Source organism: Molossus molossus, unplaced genomic scaffold (genome assembly GCF_014108415.1).
Source record: "Molossus molossus isolate mMolMol1 unplaced genomic scaffold, mMolMol1.p scaffold_m16_p_10, whole genome shotgun sequence".
NCBI lineage: Eukaryota > Metazoa > Chordata > Mammalia > Chiroptera > Molossidae > Molossus > Molossus molossus.
The window spans coordinates 11,623,000-11,641,016 of NW_023425345.1; the positions used below are offsets into that span (position 1 = coordinate 11,623,000).

At 52.3% G+C, this 18,017-nt stretch overlaps 1 protein-coding gene across 2 annotated transcripts in view; it reads left to right on the forward strand.

The window, feature by feature from the left end:
* APPL2 (adaptor protein, phosphotyrosine interacting with PH domain and leucine zipper 2) overlaps window positions 1-18,017 on the forward strand; it is a 45,397-nt gene that overhangs the window by 17,977 nt on the left and 9,403 nt on the right. For both annotated transcript variants that reach the window (XM_036252515.1, XM_036252516.1), the window contains exons 5-14: window positions 2,912-2,999; window positions 7,079-7,120; window positions 7,222-7,280; window positions 8,158-8,304; window positions 12,023-12,105; window positions 14,170-14,328; window positions 15,649-15,837; window positions 17,358-17,400; window positions 17,478-17,534; window positions 17,612-17,700. In XM_036252515.1, coding sequence (XP_036108408.1) covers window positions 2,912-2,999; window positions 7,079-7,120; window positions 7,222-7,280; window positions 8,158-8,304; window positions 12,023-12,105; window positions 14,170-14,328; window positions 15,649-15,837; window positions 17,358-17,400; window positions 17,478-17,534; window positions 17,612-17,700 — 956 coding nt within the window. The remainder of the gene's footprint in view (window positions 1-2,911; window positions 3,000-7,078; window positions 7,121-7,221; window positions 7,281-8,157; window positions 8,305-12,022; window positions 12,106-14,169; window positions 14,329-15,648; window positions 15,838-17,357; window positions 17,401-17,477; window positions 17,535-17,611; window positions 17,701-18,017) is intronic.

The window sequence follows — 18,017 nt, forward strand, 5'->3', positions numbered from 1 at the left end:
GGGGCACTGGGGAGTACCAGAGGTCAAGTTGACTGGTTCTTTTTGAGATTCATTCTCTATCCCACCGCTACAACTTTCTTTAAAATGTGTGTTCAAATGGATGGATAATGTAATTGGAGAGGAGCAAAAAGTAATTTTTTTGGAAAGTGAGGAGAAGAATGTTTATTAATTAACAGTGAATAAATAACCCAGGGGAGAAGCAAAGACTACGCCCACAGAAGCCACGTGTGTTCTTGACTGGAAGAGAAGTGGCTGAGGAAATGTGGTTAGTCGTCAGAACCCCAGACCAGGATTTCCAGTGAGCATATTGACTCGCAGCCGTATTTTCCTGGGCAGGAACGATGATTAATTTAGCGGAGAGTGAATCACTCGCAGGGGATGGAAGCCTGGAAGTGGGGTACCCTGGCCTCCTGGAAGTTCACTCTGTAAGGAGTCTTCAGAGAAGCATGTGAAGGCAGCTAGCTCAGGGAAGGTTGTTTCTCTGCCTGGGCCCACACCAGGTTGGAAAATTTTTAGGTCAAGTAATTTGACTCCAAAGTTAAAGAAAACGCCAACTAAATGTATAGCTTTGTGAGGCTTTGTTTAATGGAACACTTTGGAACCAGAACTTGCATGCAGTGCCGCGCAGAGATGCCTGCGTTGGCGCTTCCCCGGGAGCCAGGCTTCCAGACCGCTTCCTAGGAGCGCCTCTGAGACAGGAAGTCGTCGCTGCAGATTCCTAGGAGCGCCTCTGAGACAGGAAGTCGTTGCAGATTCTGTTCGGAGCATGTGTCAGGCCCTCGACTCTGAATGTTTTCTGTTCACAGTCCTGCCTGATCCTCACAGTCGCCATGCCAGGAAGATGGCTTTGTCCCCGTTTTCTGTGTGATGCTGCAGGCATGCCAAGAGGCCGTCCATGCTCTGCCCACTCTGTCAAGGCACTGTGTTTACAAACGGTGTCCCGTACCTCTCAAAAGCTTGCAGGCACACAGTTTATGACACACACCCTTTGAACCTTAAGAAGTTAGGAAGAAAATAAGTAGCTAGGAAATTTGCCGTCCCTGAAGTGCATAACCATGGGAAAGCTACTTGATTAGTCTCCCTGAGTTTTGGTTTCCTCATCTGTAAATGGCAGTAGTGGGAAAGCCCGCTTAATTGGGCTGTTATAAAGATTAAGTGAAATAACGTATGGCAGAGCATTGAACCCAGAGCCAGGCACACAGTAGGTATACTTGTTGACTGTCATTCAATTAACTTAGTTAAAAACAGTCCATTTCTTATTGAGGTTATTCAGGAAAAATCATTAACACATTCTATCCTGACGTCTTCAGGTATTCTCAGCTGGATAAAGCCGCCTTGCCTTAGCTTGATTGAAAGACAGAACTACCAGCTTGGCCTGTAGTTTCTTGCCTGGCAAATGGTTGACCTTAGGCAAGTCTTTAAACTGATCAAAGCAGCCTCTTGCAGGCGCAACTCTGAAGGACCAGGGGCTGTGCCTGCAGGGGGAAATCTCTGTGCAGAAGGGGGACTCGTATGTTACTAAAGAAACTACCATATGTTTGCCTCAAAAAATGATTGCTGGGCAGTTCACCTACTCAGCCAGCAGGAATCCTGGAACGTCCTCAGGAATCCCTGGAAGCCTGGGGCCCGGGGACGAATCCCTGCCATTGTTGGTTTCTAATCGCTAATGTCTGGCGGCTAATCGATTGAAGTTTTGGCAGCTTTGTGAGCGTGAAAGAAAAACTCTGTATCTCAGACAGAGGAATGGGAAGAGCATGGCCTTTGGATCCCAATAGCCTGGGATTAAAATTCTAGTCATGCCACTAGTTTTTGTTCTCTAGATTTGGAGACTTCCTTGCCTGTCTACAAAATGGGAATAATAAATAGTGCCTAACTCAGAACAGGTGAGAACTGAATGGCGTAAAGCATGTAAAGTTGCCCTTCAGAAAGTCCTCCAGCCCTGGCCAGTTTGGCTCAGCGGTTAGAGCGTCGGCCTGAGGTCCGGAGAGACCGGGTTCGGTTCCCGCTAAGGGCATGTACTTCGGTTGCAGTTTGTCCCCGGCCCTGGTTGGTCGCGCGGGTGGCAGCCACTCAATGTGTCCCTTCACGTCGCTGTTTCTCTCTCTCTCCCTTCCTGTCTCTCCCTCCCACTCTATCTGTACAAAAAATGGAAAAATATCCTCGGGTGAGGATAAAATAAAATAAAATAAAGAGAAAGTCCTCCAAATAGTAGTGCTGATGGGGACCGTTTTTATTTGTCCCTGAGCACTGACAGCGACAGGATTTAGTGAGGCCGTGAAGGAGACGCGGAGAAAACATCGAGAGGTGTAGAAATTACCCGCGTGGAGGATCACGTGTGGATACAGTTGTCGCATTCTTAGAAGGGTTCTTTCCTACAGGGCAGAGGCCTGGGGTCTGGTCGAGCTGTTTCAGAAGGGCGCTTTCTTTCTCCAGAGCATAATTCCCAGGCCCACAGCTGGCTGTGGTTCTAGGGTTAGCAGGCGCCCAGCAGGCCTGCCTTTCAAGTGTGACTTCAGCCCTCTGAGCGAGGGAGCTCACAGTGGCCAGGTGCAGGGGTGACGTGCGCTGGGAAATCCAGGAAGCTGTGTTCGCTGCGAGCACAGGAAAGCGTTCTCCTTCCCCGGGCGGGTGTGGCTTAGCCCGAGAACACTGAGCCAGAGTCTGCCCAGTAAATAAACAACAGCTGTGGATCAGAGACTCCTTGAGCAAACTTAGCTGGTCAGTTAGAACCTCACATTTAGTTTCTAACACCTCTAGGCCTACGTCATTTACTGCTTTTAAGAGGGTATCTATTTGCTGAGGAAGCGTAACTGAGCTCTGACCACTCAGAAGCCTTCATCATGATTCCTCGATGAAATAGTGCCAGTGATAGTGGATATAATTTTCTTCAATAGATTTCTTTTTCTTTCAGCTTAATGTTCTCCATACGGAGCTGGCTAAACAGTTGGCAGACACAATGGTTCTACCCATTGTACAGTTTCGAGAAAAGGATCTCACAGGTAAAGTAACTGAATTCAATGCCAGTTACCTTCAAAATAATCCATTTAATAATAATTTGTACTGCATTAATTTCTTTAAATGTGTGCATCACTGAGAAATGTCCTTTCTTTTCAAGCAGTTCAACTGAACTAACTTTTATTGAATCCCCACTGTGTTCTTAGCTCACCTAAAGGAGGTCACAGGCTAATAAAATAGACTTGGAAACAGACAATTGTAGCATCATGTGATGAGGGCAGCAGGACAGACGGACAAGGAGTAGCAACAGGACACACAAAGACGTCATTACCCTTTTGAGGGCGGGGTGCCAGGGAAGGCCTCCTGGAGAAGATGATCTCCAAGCTGGGTTGTAAGAGATGAGTTAGTGTGTATCGAGGAGACCCAGCGAGCAAGGCTCGTGTGACCGAGCGGGAGCGTTGTAGAGGCGCGTTGTTCTTGGGGAGCTGTGACTGCTTTGGAGTGTAAGGTGGTGGGAGGCTCGGAGAGGAAAAGGGGGTGGGGACCGTGTGTTACCCCTGTGAGACTGAGGGGTGCAACTGTGAACAGGGCAGCTCACTGTGATGATGGGGTATCTGTGACTAGTTCTGAGAGCCTACTTGCCCTTTTGGACTAATTTTGATTCTTCAACTAAAATAAAACTTGAGAATAATTTTATATCTCTTCAAAATCAGGGTAGTCAAAAAATGAATACAAAAAAGAATCCAAATTTTCTGGTCCTTTTGTCATTTCCTTGAAAGTATTTGTTGCTTAGAGATTAAAGAGTTGTATTTTTTACATCAGTATTTCAGAACACCAGTTTAAAAATTATTGACCAAAAATGTCTAAACCTGAGTACTAAAAGGTCTGTTCAGTATAATGTTTCCTCTTTAAAACTATAACACCTTGTCCGGCCAGTGTGGCTCAGTGGTTGAGCATCAACCCATGCACCAAGAGGTCGCCGGTTCAATTCCTGGTCAGGACACATGCTCAGGTTGTGGGCCCAATCCCAGTGCGGGGCATGCAGAAGGCAGTCAGTTGATGTTCTCTCTCATCAATGTTTCCCTCTTTCTCTCTCCCTCTCAGTTCCTCTCTTTAAAAATCAATAAAGGAGCCCTGGCCAGTTTGGCTCAGCGGTTAGAGCGTCCGCCTGTGGTCCGGAGAGACCCGGGTTCGGTTCCCGCTAAGGGCATGTGCCTTGGTTGCAGTTTGTCCCCGGCCCTGGTTGGTCGTGCGGGTGGCAGCCACTCGATGTGTCCCTTTCACATCGATGTTTCCCTCTCTCTCTCTTCCTCTATCTCCCTCCCACTCTGTCTGTACAGAAAATGGAAAAATGTCCTCGGGTGAGGATAAAAAAAATAAATAAATAAAGGGAAAAAAAACTTAAAAAAAAAACAAACCTGTAACACCTTAAAATTTTAAAAAAATTTAGGCAGAAAAGATGCAATAAGTGAAAGGGCAAATTAAAAAAAATAATTTTGTAATTTTCAATTACAGGTGACATACAATATTATATTAATTTTAGGTGTATAACCCAGTGATGAGACATTTATATACTAAGTGATCACCACAATAAATCTAGAACCGATCTGACACATACCTAGTTGTTATATTACTGACTGTGTTTCCTATGCCGTACTCTACTTCCCCATGGCTGTTCTGTAACTACCAATTTGTACTTCTTAATCCCTTCATTCTTTTCTCTCTTGCCCCAACCCCCCTCCCATCTGGCAGCCACTTATATGTTCTCTGTGTCTACGCGTCTGTTTCTGGTCTGCTTGTTCATTTATTTTGTTCTTTAGATTCCAAGTGTAAGTGAAGTCATATGGCATTTGTCTTTGACTTATTTCACTCAGCACTTTCTAGGTCCATCCACGTTGTTGGTAAGGGTAAGATTTCATTTCTTTCTTTTTTTGGCTGAGTTGGATTCTATTGTACATATGCAGAGGGCAGATCTTAAAGATGTTTCCTCCTCTGTCTTTGAGATGCCCAGTGATCATGTCACCTGAGGCTGTGGGGGCAGTGCGGCAGCGGTACTGTCAGTTCGCTTGCAGGAAGGGAAACCTTGACTGAGCCGGGCTTTAGTGTTGCTCATCCGGAATGACACACAGTCCAGACCTGCTGAACATGGGCGTGTGCAGATCAGTACTAACTGAAGGCCTCATTGGGTGCATTTTTTTAGTGTGATGTTCATAAATTTACTTTTAAAAATCTTAAACAGAAAGCTTAATCTGAAATGTATTCAAGGAGCAGGAACTTTTTGACTACGCAATGTTTTCCTTAACAACATTTTGTAGAAACATCCCCACTTATAGTAAAACTTTTACCTTTGTTCCTCTTTTCCTCTCTACAATATGTGCAATAAGAGCAAAGGGGTTCTAGGAAAACCCCGCCCTTTCCAAACTTCCCATAGATTGCTGTCTTCTCCGTCAGCTGAGGCCTTATTCAGACAGCCAGGCTTGTGCTAAAACAGCAGCAGTTTCCCTTAAACTTATTTTTCTCCTGAACAGGTATTCCTCTTTTTCTTTTTCTTTTTCTTTTTGTCATTGGGTGCATTTTTAAAAAAGATCTCCTCTAAATAGAATTATTAGAAGTGGCTGGGGATATCATTTTAAAACAAATCTCCTGGAAAGAAAATAGCGCTGGCCGGTTTGGCTCAGCGGTTAGAGCATCGGCCTGCGGTCCAGAGAGACCTGGGTTCAGTTCCCACTAAGGGCATGTACCCACAGTTTGTCCCCGGCCCTGGTTGGTCGTGCAGGTGGCAGCCACTCGATGTGTCCCTTTCACATCGATGTTTCTCTCTCTCCCTCCTGCTCTATCTGAACAAAAAATGGAAAAATGTCCTCAGGTGAGGATAAAAAAAGAAAAAGAAAATAATCATCCCCCCCCCTCCAAGACCTGTTTTGTCAGGTTTTGTCTTTGGCTTTGTTTTAAGGAGACAAGCCTAGGATTGAGAGTGTTCGCCCCACAGCCTCAGTGACAGTGCTCTCACGAATCCAGGAGAGCTCGGCCTGTGGATTAGAAGTATTTACCCAGGGTGGTGATTTTCTTTTTAAGAGAACCAATGAAAAAAGTTAAAGTGCCCTTTGATGCCACCAAGACACATTTGAAGTGTCAGTGCAGATATACTTGGGTCAGCATCAGCACCAGTTTAGAATCTGGCACCCCCCCTCCTCAGTGGACGGTGGCATTTCATTTTGCTGCCTTACCCACTTGCTCTCTAACACAAGTATGTCATCGGAATGAGGGCAACGCAAGAAATACTGAGAAAGCTATTTAAAGTTGATTAGGAAAAACATCATAACTCGGCTCCAACAGGAAGGAAAAGGGGAGACAGAACTAAAGGAAAATACAAGAAAAGAAAGGCAGAAAGCAGGCTGAGACCAGATCGAGTGTAAGTAACATGAAGGGAAGTTACAGAGTTGGAGGCAGTTCTCAGGTAAACTGAAGAGCAGCATAGAAGGTATGAAAATGCTTTGCTTTGACAAATAAAACTGGAGAGTTTATTATAGGAGGTATCACTTTCTTTTAGGTGTCTGTGTAAGTTTTTAGCCTTGGACTCTTTGTTGCTCTTATTGATCTTTCGGGGGTTTGGTCTTGGACTTGGTTAGCCATCTGTGTGTGTGAGGGGGTTGGTTTGTTGCAAGTACAGTGTGCTAGATTGCTTCAGATTTTTCTGTTAAAACAAGCACCCGATATTCTTTTGTCAGGTGTTAAAATGGCAGTGACAGGAAACGTCGGGGTTTGGGAATAGTGAGGGCCTTCTGAGGAAAGACGTATGAAAGCGCTTGGGAGCTGGAGAATCCGAGATGTGTGCACTCCAGGTCTCCTAAAGAGCACCCGGCCACGGGTACTCCTGCCCTCGCCCCCAAGTGCCCTCCCCTCTGCAGGTCCGCAGAGGCCCTCGGACAGAGCTGGCCCCATGCTCCGCGGGCAGTCAGGGGCCAGGCACAGGCCAGGGCCCCGTGAGGGCAGAGGACCCGAGAGGTGCTGGCAGCGCCTTCCCTACCCTCACGAACACCTTCATTTTCTTGGGCAAGCGCAAAACTCTGCATTGGCTTGTTTTGTCTTTCTTTGCTCTAAGACGTTCTTTTCTCTTGTGCAGAAGTAAGCACTTTAAAGGATCTCTTTGGACTCGCCAGCAATGGTAGGCATCCCCCCGGTCTTGTGTGTGGGTTCAGTGACGCGTGTGGGTTAGAGCGTGTCTGTGGGTAAAGACACTGGGCGCTAACGTGTCTCTACTTTCAGAGCATGACCTCTCGATGGCAAAATACAGCAGGCTTCCTAAGAAAAAGGAGAACGAAAAGGTAAGAATACCTGCCTTACACGTGTTTTGCCTCATTTACTAAAGTTCCTTTTGTGTCTTCCTGTCGTGAGTGTGTTTCCCAGAATTTCTTCTTTTTTCTACATGCAGATTTTACAATTTTTTATTCTGAATCTCCTAAGTAGATTTTTACGGCCCAATTCTAGCTTTAAAAACAGGTCTTCAAACACCAACTTTGAACCACTATAAAATTATAATCACACTGATTTTAACTTAAGCCGGGGACCTCATGATTTCCTGACTCCTGCACTCCTTGCCCTGGGGTTACCGCTGCCTCTTAAACCCAGCGGTATAAATAGTGTCGAGCGGTTCAGGCATGTCCCTTGTATTTCCGTCACGTGATTTCCTTCGCGTAGGCGCACAGTGAACCAGAACGTTCCTGACACGGCCGAGTCACCTAACAGACGGCGGCGCTCTGGCGCGACCTGGTCGGCCTCACCCAGGGCGGCCTCGCGACACTGTCGTGCCTCACTCTGCTCTTTTTCATCTGGACGTTTACAATTAAATGAGCCCTGGCCGGTTTGGCTCGGCGGTTAGAGCGTCGGCCTGCGGCCCGGAGAGACCCGGGTTCGGTTCCCGCTAAGGGCACGTACCTCGGTTGCAGTTTGTCCCCGGCCCTGGTCGGTCGTGCGGGTGGCGGCCACTCGATGTGTCCCTTTCACACCGATGTTCCTCTCTCCCTCCTCCTCTGTCTGAACAAAGGATGGAAAAATGTCCTCGGGTGAGGATAAAAATAAAATGAGGTGGGACCTCACCTGGGTTTTCTCTCTGTCACAAGAGGGAGCTCAGAAGCGAGCGGTTGGACGCGTGCTCAGAATCGCGCGTGCACAGGCCCCTGACCTTCCTTTGCCTCTCCGCAGGCGAAGGCGGAAGTGGTGAAGGAGGTGGCGGCCGCGCGGCGGAAGCAGCACCTTTCGTCCCTGCAGTACTACTGCGCCCTCAACGCGCTGCAGCACCGGAAGCGCGCGGCCATGATGGAGCCCATGCTGGGCTTCGCCCACGGGCAGGTGGGCCTCCTCCTCCCAGGCCCGGCCCCAGGCACGGTGGAGGGTGGGCCCGCTGCGGAGGGAGCACAGGGGCGGCACAGCCCCCTGGAGGCTTCCTGGGGCCTGGCGCCCGGAGAGCGGCAGGTGCTGGGTCGTGGTCCGCGGCCCTGCTGGGCTGTGCCTGCAGGAGTGGTGGCCTTGAGCCCACGCCTCTCGTGGGAGGGGCCGGCGTGGCCGCTGCCTCTGACCCAGGACAGCCCGGCCTGGCCTTGTCGGAGAAGCAGCCGGCTGATCGGCTGCAGAGCCAGGCTCGCCCGCCAGGACTCGGGCTTTCCCCGCCCTCGGGGTGAGCTGCCCTCAGGAGGTCTGCTCCCCGGTCCTATGTGCCGAGGCGAATGCACCCCGCCCCCGGGCTGAGCTGCCCTCAGCAGGTCTGCTCCCCGGTCCTATGTGCCGAGGCGAATGCACCCCGCCCCCGGGGTGAGCTGCCCTCAGCAGGTCTGCTCCCCGGTCCTATGTGCCGAGGCGAATGCACCCCGCCCCCGGGCTGAGCTGCCCTCAGCAGGTCTGCTCCCCGGTCCTATGTGCCGAGGCGAATGCACCCCGCCCCCGGGCTGAGCTGCCCTCAGCAGGTCTGCTCCCCGGTCCTATGTGCCGAGGCGAATGCACCCCGCCCCCGGGGTGAGCTGCCCTCAGCAGGTCTGCTCTCCGGGCCTATGTGCCGAGGCGAATGCCGCCGGCCCGCGGGGCCTGGGGACACGGCGCCAGTGCGTGATGAAGTCTCGGAGTGTTTACTTGGTCCTCGCTCTGGCCTGTGAGAAACGCACCCCAACCTCCTTTCTGTGGACAGTCTAGGAACAGAGAGGGATGGGAGGGAGCAAATGTTAAGAAGGAAAAGTCAGCACCTTTAAAAAAAAAACCACACATGGCCCTGGCCGGTTTGGCTCAGAGGTTAGAGCATCGGCCTGCGGTCCGGAGAGACCCGGGTTCGGTTCCCGCTGAGGGCACGTACCTCGGTTGCAGTATGTCCCAGGCCCTGGTCGGTCGTGCGGGTGGCAGCCACTCGATGTGTCCCTTCACGTCGATGTTTCTCTCTCCCTCCCTCCCCCCCTCCCACTCTAGCTAAACAAAAAATGGAAAAATGTCCTTGGGTGAGGATAAAAAATAAAAATACATCACTTTCAGGGAAAGAGGGAACAAGAGAGGATTTTTAAATATTCAAATCCAGTTGTCTGTCATCCTAATATGGTTGTTACCTTGCTGGATACTGAGGACACTAAAGTCGGCTTCTGCCATCAGTGGTCATATTTAATAGGACAAGACAATCTTTCTGTGTCATCTGAGTAAGCTGGGTTAAGCCGAAAACCAGCACTGCCCAGCTGTGGGTTCCACCCTCGGCAAGTCCGTAGGGGCCGGCCAGCTTCCTCACCGTGGCACTGTGCTCACAAGTGTGTCCTCCTGCTGTCCTCTCTCCTTCCATTAAATGTTGCAGCTCTGCCGGGTGCTTGTCCTGGTTAGAGCAGGCCAGTGCCTCCTGCCAGCCGTCCTCCCGGGACTGACAGCCCTGGCTGGCTCGCACTCCCTGCTGCTTGGAGCCAGGGTCGGGAGTGTCTGGAGCTGGAGTCTCAGAAAGGTGCAGGGCTGCGGCCTGGGCAGTGCCGGGAGCCTGACTGTAGAGGAGGGGCCCTAAAAGGTCCGAAGGATGGGCTGCACCACTTCCCCAGCCTGGACCTTTGACGCTCGTGCTGCTGGCCACGGGGGAAGAGGAGGTGGTGCGCCAGCAAAGCTGTGGCCGGGCCTGGGAGAGCAGAGCAGAGCACACTGTCGTTGCTGGGCGGTGGCTGTACCGTTTTTGAGAACCGAGGATGGTGTTTCCACTTTCATGTGAAATGTAGCCAGATTTCAAGACACAAGACCAATAGTCCCTCTCCCTGCAGACTTTTTAATCCTGGTGAAATTGTAGTTCTTTCCCTTAGACCACATTGTCTACCCCCTGAATCCGGATGATGCCACAGCAGCCCTTTTATGTCCGTGTTCACTGAGCAGCACCTTTGTTAGCCCACGGTCATTTGACCATTGTACTTCCCACTGCTCACGAAGGCACGTGAACTTTGGTCTTTGGATGACGTTCTTGAATTAGACTTCTCATCACCCACCTTAGTGGAGGTTGTTTGACTCTTTCTCTGTCTTCCCTGGCCCGAGTTAAACAGGGTTTCAGGTAAGTCATGAGTCAGTCCTGCACACCCATTGAGGTGTTGGCATTGTGCACAGGCTTCTGAGCACACAGATGAACTCGGTGTGGTTTCGATAGGGTGGTCGTAGGGAACGTGGCTGTAGGCCAGCATCGCATCCCTTCCGTCCACTCCTTCATCGTTCTTGAGGGACTCCGTGAGCCCGCCCTCAGAGCTTAGAGAATGGTGGAGGAGCTCAGACGTGGACCTGAGTATGGAGTCAGGAGTTCAGGGAGCAGAGGGAGAGGAAAAGCCACCATGATGTTGTGCCCTTACAAATGCTCATTTAACAGACTTTGATAAATAACATTTCAAGGATTCAAAATGTTCATCTCTGTATGATTCAAAGATCATGGGGCCAGAACATCTCCCTGCGTAGATCACCTCGCATTAGGGTCACCTGACCATCATTGTGTGTGCTGGGAGAGCTAAGGACATGTGTCCTTACTTCCCCAGGCCTCAGTCATACTGATGCCACCTGCTCGCCTCCTCAGGGTGAGGGGTCAATGTCTGTGCCCACCACCAGGGCTGGGTAGCCTGAGGGAAGACCCATGTCCAGCACATACTGATACTCAGGATTCTAACAGCCTAGCCGTAGAAAGAAATGGAAGCTTGGACTTTTCGGGTGGGATGTCAATGAGGCACAGGGGCGGCCGTCATCCTCTCCCCCATGCGCCTCCCTTCAGGGTCTGCCAGGGGCCCAAAACTTCTGGGAAGTGAATGCCCAGGAATCACAGGAAGTCAGGAATTTCTTCTATTGATTTCCAAAAGCCAGCAACTGCAGTTTCACTTTCAAACTGGTCCTCAGGCCTCCTCAGCCCACTCTTCCTTGGGCAGGGAGAGCATCCATCAGAACACGGGGAGCAGGGGGGCCCCGGCTGCACTGAGCAGCTGTGCAGCGCCAGGGCCTCCTGTGCCCTGCACTACGCCGTCCCCTTGCAGTTGATGTCAGGGTTAGAAGAGCCTTGTAAGGGCCTTCGGCCCAGTTTCCCTCTGGAATTCCGCCGCCATGTCACCATTGTCCAGCCTGTGTTCGGATCTGCACAAGGCCCAGTGAACAGGGCGTCGGCCGGCGCCATCACCTCTGAGAACCTCTCTCAGCTTGTTCCTTGTTGCTCATGTCGTTTGTCACACTGATTTAGCCCCTGCAGGTGCAAAAGACCTAATCCTTGCCCTAAAGAAACCCACTATCTAGAATTCACACAGGAAGAAGGCTGATGGTAATATCAAAGTTAATTATCAGTAGTAATTATTGATGCACCTGGTGCATCCAAGCGTTTAACTTATATGAGCCCCGAGCTTTACAGACTTTGGGTAAGATAGCAGGTTTCACCATCCCCTTTCTACACGTGCACGGGGCTTTGGGAGAACTCCCTGCCGGTGGGGTGTGGGCTCGGACACGTCCCTTGCTGCGAGCAAGGAGGCTGGCCAGCCAGGGCCACTGCCCCCACCGTCAGTTAACAAATTCTTCCATCCCCTTCCCATAATATTGTAATTATGTTTTTCAGATTAACTTTTTTAAGAAGGGAGCAGAGATGTTTTCCCAGAGCATGGACAGCTTTTTATCCTCCGTGGCGGACATGGTGCAGAGGTAAGGCTGCAGGCCGGTGAGGGTCTTCCTGCCTTTTGCTCTCCTGCTGCAGCAGCCCCTCTGGGCATGGGGGTTCTGACGCCGAGGGCCCCTGAACTCTCAGAAGCAGCACCCTCTGCTTAGCTGCCGCCATTTGTGGTTAGTGTGGTTAAGAGTAATGATTTCTGCAGTTCCCAGCCTGTGGAGCCCAGCGTCCTGTCCACTATATTTACAGATTGTATATCAATAAAAGATTAACATGTCTACCAGGGTACTCCCTGTTAAGTCCGAGTGCCTGATCTGAGGGTCTTCTTTTGCTACTGTCCAGTCTTCACGTGGCGGAAGCCTGAGCCTGGCGCAGACTCGCCGTGGGCCGAAGAGCTGCCAGCCTTCGGGAGTGGACAGGTCCGCACCAGAGTGCGGCAGCTTCTCAGGACCTCTGATCATCACATCAACTCATACTAAACAAGGCACTGAGCCTTATCTGAGTCAATTTAACTAACTGTTGTCAGTCTTGCAACTGCTTATTTTAAAAATGCATCATCTCTCCAGACTGCCCTGCCCACTTAATTGATGCGGTGGCCCCTCTGACTCCCTTTGCCTCCTGTCATCAGGGTCCAGTGAGCTAGAGGAGGTTCCCAGGCATATTATGTTAGGAAGTGAGAGTCTTGCCCTGGCCGGTGTGTCTCGGTGGTCGTTTCATGTTCCATTCCTGGCAAGGGCATGTTACCTGGGTTGCAGGCTCAGTCCCTGGCCCCAGTCAGGGTTGTGCAGGAGGCAATCAGTCAGTGTGTGTCTCACATCGATGTTTCTCTCTCTCTCCCTCTCCCTCCTTCTCCCTCCCTCCCTCTCTCCCATGTCTCTGAAAATCAATGGAAAAAATATCCTCAGGTGAGGATTAAGAAAAACAAAAACAAAGTAAGAGTCTAACTGCAGTAAGAAATAAGACTCCAGTGGTTCCTTGAGTCTTTTTCATGACTCCTGGGGTATAGAAGCATGTTTCTGTCTTGTTGGTGTGCATGAGTGTTTTTCTAGGGGAGAAATCCTCATCGGGTCCTCATCCTTTCATCGGGTCCTCTAAGAGTTTTATCACCCACAAAAGCTTAAGAACCTGAGTGGTTTCGTAAAACTGTGGCTCCCTCCCTCCTTCCATCCATCTCTTGTACTGCTGTGTCTCATGTCCCACTCCATCAGCCTTCACGATGACAAGCAGGTGTAGCTAATGAGGTGGTTCTCCAGCCGGCCTGGCCTGGGGCCCCCAGTCATGAGTCCCGTCATCTCACTCAGATGTCAGAGTAGCCAGACCTCACGCAGATGCCCGCTTGCATGAGCTGCACTAACCACGGTGCGGGCAGTGGTGTGATCGCCAGCCGCAGACTCTGCAAACCCACGCTTGCCGTCTGCAGAACCCTTCTGAGAAAAGGTCCGGAGGAACTTCCTTGGTGAAACGCTAGACTGCTGGCCTCCAAGTGTCTTTCTGATGTTAACATTTGTCATGTCTGATCCCCTCGAACACAGTGGAGAAGTGGAACACGCCTGTAAACTTTGTTTTCTCCGGTGGCTGGGCATGTCGGCAGACTGTGTTCAGGCCTTCGTAACCAGTCCTGTCACCAGGCGGCGGGGGTGGGCAGTCCGTGCTGGCTTGAAAGGAAGCGCACTGCCCTGGCTTTGTCGTCGCACCTTGGTACCACTCCTGGTCATTTTCCCATCTCCAGTGACCATCTCCCCAGCTCTTGCCTAAACCCAGGGGCGGGGGAGGAATGACTGCTGTTTCCTCCTGCACATGCCACCCCTGAGAATGGGCTCGGCAAAGCTTTTCTCCCGAAATCTGTACAGCAGTGGTGAGCGTGGATACCACTTTGTCCGCAGAGAAACTGCTTAGCTGGGTTCAGGTACTGCCCAGCGGTACTCCTGTTCTGTTTTGAAACAGCAGCCGTAAAACACTTAGGGCGGCGCAGCCTAAGTGAGCGGGTGGAGCGCTGCAGCTCCTTTGTGAGCAGGAGGCCAGGGGCGCTCCGCCGGCTGCTGCCCAGCAGTGCGGGGTGGGCAGTGATCAGTGACTGACCTGACACCTTCTGTCTGAAGCATCCAGGTGGAACTGGAAGCTGAAGCAGAGAAGATGAGGGTGTCCCAACAAGAACTACTTTCTGTTGATGAATCTGTCTACACTCCAGACTTCGATGTGGCTGCACCACAGATCAACAGGAACCTCATCCAGAAGGCTGGTTACCTGAATCTTAGAAAGTGAGGATGCCATTGCCGCCCCTCGGAGTGCCACAGAGCGTCTGCCGAGTGCCCCGGGGGAGAGGGGGGCTCCGGGGGGGCTCCCACCACAGCAGCCCTCCTGCCTGGGACCCAGGGGCAGATGTGTGAGTAAGAATGCAGCATGTGGACTCCAAAACACCACAGGCCACCGCTGCCCCTGGTCACCGTGGCCGTTTGCAGATAGACTGCTCTTAACTGGCGTCATCCTGGACCACTGGGAGTTGTCATCCCACCTCCCTTCCCCAGCTCCTGACAGGGGAGCAGTGTTCGGGAGACACCGCCGCGGAGAGGCTGGGCCAGAGGCTTTCCATGATCCAGGCTGAACCACAGCTCCAACACTTGGGTCTTTACATGTCCGTTGGGACTTGGAGGGAGAACTGGGTTAAATTGCATCTAAGAGCAGAGAGGCTGTTGTCAGGTGCGGGGAAGACTGACTGGTGTCAGTCAGATGCTGTGGGTCGGTGGGGCCTCGATCATTTCGTCTGTAAAACAGAGCAGATGATTGCGGCTGCTTCAAGAAGTGACACGGGTGGGAGGAGGGGTTTCCTAGCGGGCAGTCAGCCCTCACATGCCAGCTGTTCCCCTTTCGGACATTGTGATGATTGAGGCAGGAGACCTAGTGCCTCACACAGTCATTACCCAGTACCTGCCGAGTCAGGCCAGTGTGCGAGCCCCCCGGAGGGTCTGCAGGAGGAGTTGCCAGCTCTGTTCCTACCGGGAAGAGCTCCTCAAAGGTCTGGAAGCTTCTTGATCACAGGCCAAGGGATAGAAAACTCCACAAGGTCCTAGTGTTATTTGCCAGGAGCTGAATTTTCCTCTTGTAAACAGCCCACGAAACAAGAATGACATCAGGTTGGAACAAAAATGAATCTGGGAAAAGCCCCGAGAATTCTGAGGGGTCAGGGAGGCATGGCCTGAGGTGACCCTGGTGACTAAGTAGCTGTCCAGCAGTTCCGTGCCATGTCTTGAGAAATGACCTTCGGGTTTCAGTTCCTAATGGCGATGGACTAATTCTGCTCCGGATGTCTGGCCGCAGGCGCAGGTGCATCCCACCCACTTACTGGAGCGGCCCTGGGACGCATCCCCATGTGAGCTGGGCCCATAATCTCCCAGGTCCTGTAAGCACAGTTCTACCTCCCCAGCCACTCTTTGCAACAGAATTATTTTCAAAGTGGTTTTGCTTTAATTTAAAGGAACACATTGTTTCTAAACTGTCACTGACACCCGTAAAGGGCAGCAGGACTTCGAGGCGGCTCATGTTCCCTAATACTAATGGGCTTTAAAACACTGTCCTTCCAGTAAAACAGGGCTGGTCACCACCACCTGGGAGAGGCTTTACTTCTTCACCCAGGGCGGGAATCTCCTGTGTCAGCCCAGGGGAGCGGTGGCCGGGGGTCTGATCCAGGACCTGGACAACTGCTCCGTGATGGCGGTGGACTGTGAAGACCGGCGCTACTGCTTCCAGATCACCACTCCCAACGGGAAATCGTATGTCACTCGGGTTGATGTGGGCGGAGAACAATGTGCTGACCCCACCCCTGCGGGGGCCACCCATCCCAGGCAGGGGGCCTTTCGGGAGGATGCTTTCGTGTTCTCTCTCTTTTTTTTTTAAATCCTCATCCGAGGACATTTTTCCATTTTTTGTACAGACAGAGTGGGAGGGAGAGAGAGGAAGAGAGAGAGAGGGAAACATCGATGTGAAAGGGACACATCGAGTGGCTGCCACCCTCACGACCAACCAGGGCCGGGGACAAACTGCAACCGAGGTACGTGCCCTTAGCAGGAACCGAACCCGGGCCTCTCTGGACTGCAGGCCGACGCTCTAACCGCTGAGCCAAACTGGCCAGGGCGCTTTCGTGTTGTCTTTAAGCCCATGCGACCCATGTGGGATGCAGCCTGCCTTATGTAAGGCGTCCCGGTGAGGATTGGCCTGTGGCGTAGAGAAGACCTACGTGTGAGCTAGCAGTGGAGGTGGCTGGCTGTCAGCACGGAGCTCAGACAGGAGGCTGTGGCTGAGCCGTCTGTTCCCAGACGGGCGTTTGTGTTTGTGTTGTGTGGGGCAGGGGTGAGGAGGGCAGTGCGGAAGGAAGGTGCCTGAGAGTCAGTTTTCCCCGCAGAAAGGGGTGTGGACAGGACATTCCGCAGCAGGGGTGCCACTCCTCACACGTCTCCACACAGCATGAGCCCAAAGGGGTCTGACAGGAAGGGCAGCCTTGTAGTTCATGGTAGACCCCATCCCAGGGGGAGCCCCCAGGAGTTCAGAGCCCCAGGAGGTGCGAGGTGTTGGGGTGCCCCTGCCTGGCCGAGCGGTGACCAGTCCTCAGAGCCGCTCTGCTGACACGTGCTCTCCACGGGGTTCCGAGTTGAGGTAGTAGTTGAACACAAGCATGTTTGGGCGGCGTGGGTTGGGCAGTGTGGACGGGCAGAGCATCTTCCTTCCTCCCCGGGGTTGGGCAGCGACCTGAGGGAACATGCCCGGATTCTGGTCATGGTCCCAGGCAGTCACTTAACTCCTCGGGGCCTCGGTTTCCCCAGCTGTGAAATAGGGGTAAGATCCACGCCCCCCACAGATGAGATGAGGGACAGAGGGCTAGCAGAGGTGGGTGCCGTTAGTGAAGCCTCCACAGGCCGGCTTTGCAGTCTTGGGGAGGAGAGGGGCAGCTCCTAGCTCCTCCTTGGGCGTGGTTGGGAGGGCACCTGGGCCAGAGCCCTGGTGGCCTTGGCGCGCCTAGGGGGCCAGCAGGATGGTCCACACTGAGAGTCGCAGGCTGGGCTGTGGGTCTGAGCCCGCCTGCTCATTTTATAGACGAGAAAGCTGCGGCCCAGGGAACGGAAGCGTGTGTCCAGATGGCACAGGGAGTGAGCAGCAGGCCCAGAATCCCATTCCTCTCCTTCCCATTTTGCTGACTTCCTGGCCCTTTCCCTGCGGGACCCAGCAGAGCTCAGGTTTTGAATAGTCCTCAGTCACTGAGACCTGGGAAGCACTTACTCTGATGCCTTCATTTCAGGGGCATAATCCTGCAGGCGGAAAGCAGAAAGGAGAACGAAGAGGTAAAGCTTTCGTTTGTTTCGCTTCCTCCCTGTGTGGTGGGGACTCTGGGACTCAGGGTATTTCATGTCCTCCACAGTGGATATGCGCCATAAACAACATCTCCAGGCAGATCTACCTGACTGATGACCCCGAGGTGAGGCCACCCTTCCCTGCACCCCCACCTGCCGGTGGGCCCCGCCTGCGGGACTGAGCCTGCCCCTGTGATTCCAGGCTGTCGCCATCAAGCTGAATGAGACGGCGCTCCAAGCAGTGACTCCCATTACGAGTTTCAGAAAAAAACAAGAAAGCTCGTGCCCCAGGTAACTGAAGGACGGAGGAAGGCCAGCGTGTGTGGGGCCAGCCTGCCTATTAGGAATCGCACAGGAGGTGTGGCTTCGTCCTCCGAGCCCCAGGGTCTGCAGCCTGTTCGCAGCAGCAGTGACGGGTCAGGAAGGTCCCGTGGTCACAGCACGGATTCGGGCCTGTCTGCCGACGTCAGTGCTCCCGGGGACCGTGCTGCTGCAGCCCACCTGCCGGACCGGAGGTCCCCCCACATCTAGCAGCATCAACAAAGTTATGGAACCAAAACACACGTTTTTGTAAAATAAGGAACAAAATCACTTCTTTGTGTCCCTGT